Source organism: Siphateles boraxobius, unplaced genomic scaffold (genome assembly GCF_051911475.1).
Source record: "Siphateles boraxobius isolate OS27281-9 unplaced genomic scaffold, OSU_SipBor_1 31, whole genome shotgun sequence".
Lineage (NCBI taxonomy): Eukaryota > Metazoa > Chordata > Actinopteri > Cypriniformes > Leuciscidae > Siphateles > Siphateles boraxobius.
The window spans coordinates 1,652,778-1,656,002 of record NW_027508931.1 but is presented as its reverse complement, the minus strand read 5'-3'; the positions used below and the strand labels follow the sequence as shown (position 1 = coordinate 1,656,002).

Genomic DNA, 3,225 nt, shown 5'->3' with positions numbered 1-3,225 from the left:
CATTTCTCTTTTTTCTGTGTAACGGCAATGCCTTGTGTTATAGTTGTAAGTTTCAGGGGAGAGGCTGAATGATTTGATTTTAAACATACACAATGTTAGCATTAGCAGTGTGGAGAAAGAAAACCCAAGAGCCGATGTCTAGGATAGTGCATTTTTAATTGTTGTGCTTGGAGGAAGCAGGGCAATTTCTCTGAACCTCATCCGACAACTATAATACAGTTAAACATCAGAGGTCAACTATAATCTCTTCTGTACATATGAACAATACTGATTTATCCTAAACGTTCAATACAGAAGACAAACGAAAGTTAATGCGCGCCGTTTCCAATTTCATAGTTGAATTTCACACAAGGGGGGGTGGGGGGTTGGAGTGGGGGGGTGGGGGGTTGGAGTGGGGGGTTGTTGGGTCAAAGTTCAAGCCAGTCACTGAGCACGCATGAGAATAATTGAAAATACTAATTATGGCTTAACGAACAAAAAAAACAATATCCTGTGTTTGCAATGGCGGTACTTATTGCCACATTCAGTTTGTTTGGAAACGAGTGAAAAACTATGAACCAAAATTTAATATTACAAACAATATATACAGTTTTCATATTTCCTTCAAAAGTCCTCCAATGTACAAGCTTACACACACACACACACACGCACGCTCGCATACTAATCTATACAACATTTAAGTTCCCAGTTATTATTTACACATATTTGGTAAAACCCTGATTTCGACAGTTTTAAAAACTCACCTTTCACTTATTTAATGATAAAACACGATTGATTGAAAATACTAAAGAGCAAAAAGACTACCAGCTCTTACTTTGATCCAAAACATTTGACCTAAAAGGCAAATTGTAAAGTGTTCAAGCAGTCTTTCTCCTGTTAGTTTATCTTTCTTTTTTTCCTCAAAGTTCTTTACTTAAACAGTTGAATATATTAAAACTATGGTCCCAAGAGTACACAATGTAATATATTGTAACAAGTATGGACAACATGTACAAATACTTAAATGCTGCCAGTAACCTAACTTCACAAAATAGAGGGCAATAACAGACCGAGGGCAAAGGGAGGGCAGTGGGAGGTGTCTATCCATGGTTACTGTAGTTTTCATTACAGTTGGGATCCAGGAACCAGATGTGGTCTTGTGAGAAGTTGTTTGTGTTGTTGTGGGGTAGAAGCTGCCTTGCTCTGCTGCTCGTGGAAGCTCTGCTAGGGTTGCTGATGCTGTTGTTGCTGCTGCGGGCGGTGTTCACCTGCTGAGCTCCTCTGCTGCTGGGAACGGGCAGATGCGACCTGGGCCTCGTCACTCGCCGAGGAGAAGAGTGACCACCGTCAGTCTTTTCAGAGACAAAGAAATACACAAAAAAACAACATATTTGAACAAAAATAAAAGAAAGAATGTACTTTGAATGTGCTTTGTTCCAAAAACTAGCAAACGACTTACAGAGGCATTTTAAGGCAAATCCAAGATGGCAAATGTGGTGTTAACTGGATCATTCTCGTGTTACGCAGCACATTTGAGCTTCCGCAAGAACCAATGAGGTTTGTTCTTGCGTGTCAAGCAAGTACGGTTACGCTTCTGTTTGATCAATGTTTATATGTGAAATAAAGGCTTGAATTCAATCTGTTCATCATATAAAGCGATCAAGTTTTTTCTGAAAATTTGTACTAAACCGCTCCATTCATAAGGATTAGTTTTACAATCTCTTTATAAACTTTTTGAAGTGTAAAAGGGGTAGTTGCGTAGCTGTCAATGGAGGGACAGAAACCTCTCATATTTTATTAAAAATATCTTTAATTTTTTTTTGAAGAAGAACAAAAATAATGAATAAAACCCGTTCCATGGGTTTGGAACGACATGAGGGTGAGTAAATGATGACAAAATTTTCATTTTTGGATGAACTACCCCTTTAAAGAGTTAGAAGCCATAAACCAAACCAACCTGCTAAGAGATGAATCACAATATTAAAAGTATTTGAAACTCGGACAAAAACAAAAAGGTAAAAGACTACTTAACAGCTTAAATGAGGGGGAAAAAAACTACAATCCCACGAAGCCCAGCAAAATAACTTAACCCAATTAAAAGCAACAGATAAATAAAGAAAACATGACACAGCGTTCTAAAAACACGTTGCTCAAGTTAAAATAAGTTCAACTTCTAAAAAACGTGAAACGTTCCTTTACCCGTAGTTAAAAGCGGGGTTTAGAATAAGCGCAGTGTGAAATGTCCTTATCTGTGCACTATGTAGAGTGTCTCATAGTGGTTATTTATAAGGTTCCGTGACAGTTAGGACAATGCTACCTGTAGGTGTCTCAGTAGGCTTTGGAACAGAGCCATGGTGTTTTATCAAAGGCTTGCCTTCTGTGGTGGAGGATAGGTCATATCCACGGCACTCTCTGTTGTAACAGGGAGTGTTTGGGACTCCGTGACCTCACCATCACTCATCTGAGGAGTGGGCTGACTCGAATCTGGAAGCATGATGAAGTCCTCTTTAAAGAGAGCGATCTGTACCAGGTAAAAGAGGAAATGAAAACAGCTCGTCAATTCCTAGTAACTGCAAGGCCATGTGCCAGACTATTTGTTTAGCTTGAACAGAAAGACTCTGAGAGAAACACAAGGTGAGTTTTTTGTAGTAGACAGACTAAAACTTAAGACTAGAAGATTAAACCACTGCTTCGTAATGTATATGTAAAATTAACAAAAACATACCAATAGTAACAAACTATATTTTTACATTTTCTGAAGGAATATGAGTGGTACTTGTATGTGCAAAATTGACTTCCACAGTAGGAAAAATATACAATGGAAGTCAATGGGTGCCATCAACTGTCTGGTTACCAACATTCTTCAAAATAACAGAAGAAAGAAACTCAAACAGGTTTGGAACAACATAAAGGTGAGTAAATGTAAATTTTCATTTTTGGGTGAACGATCCCACTAATGCAAGTCAGTTGGATTTTTTTCTCCACCCAGTTTATTCTCAAAACGTAAATGGATTATTTACATGTACTATTAAATTAATTAAAGTAAATTTAGTTTTTTTTTTAACTTTCTATTCATCAAATCGAATCCTGAAAAAAGTTGATCAATTTCAACAAAAATATTAAGCACAACTGTTTTCAACAATGATAATAAGAAATGTTTCTTAAGCACCAAATCAGCATATTAGAATGATTTCTGAAGCATCATGTGACACTGAAGACTGGAGTAATCATGATGAAAATGTAACT

At 37.2% G+C, this 3,225-nt stretch overlaps 1 protein-coding gene across 2 annotated transcripts in view; it reads right to left on the bottom strand.

Annotated features, from left to right (window-relative positions):
- Window positions 1–137: 137 nt before the first annotated feature.
- The window catches only part of cttnbp2 (cortactin binding protein 2), a 46,873-nt gene continuing 43,785 nt past the window's right edge, over window positions 138–3,225 (bottom strand). The window contains exons 22-23 of one of the 2 annotated variants that reach the window (XM_077248871.1): window positions 2,354–2,500; window positions 138–1,331 (exon numbers count right to left, since the gene is read on the bottom strand). In XM_077248871.1, coding sequence (XP_077104986.1) covers window positions 1,080–1,331; window positions 2,354–2,500 — 399 coding nt within the window. In that variant the 3' untranslated portion in view covers window positions 138–1,079. Of the gene's footprint in view, window positions 1,332–2,296; window positions 2,501–3,225 lie in introns of both variants that reach the window. The other variant, XM_077248873.1, reaches the window with a different exon arrangement.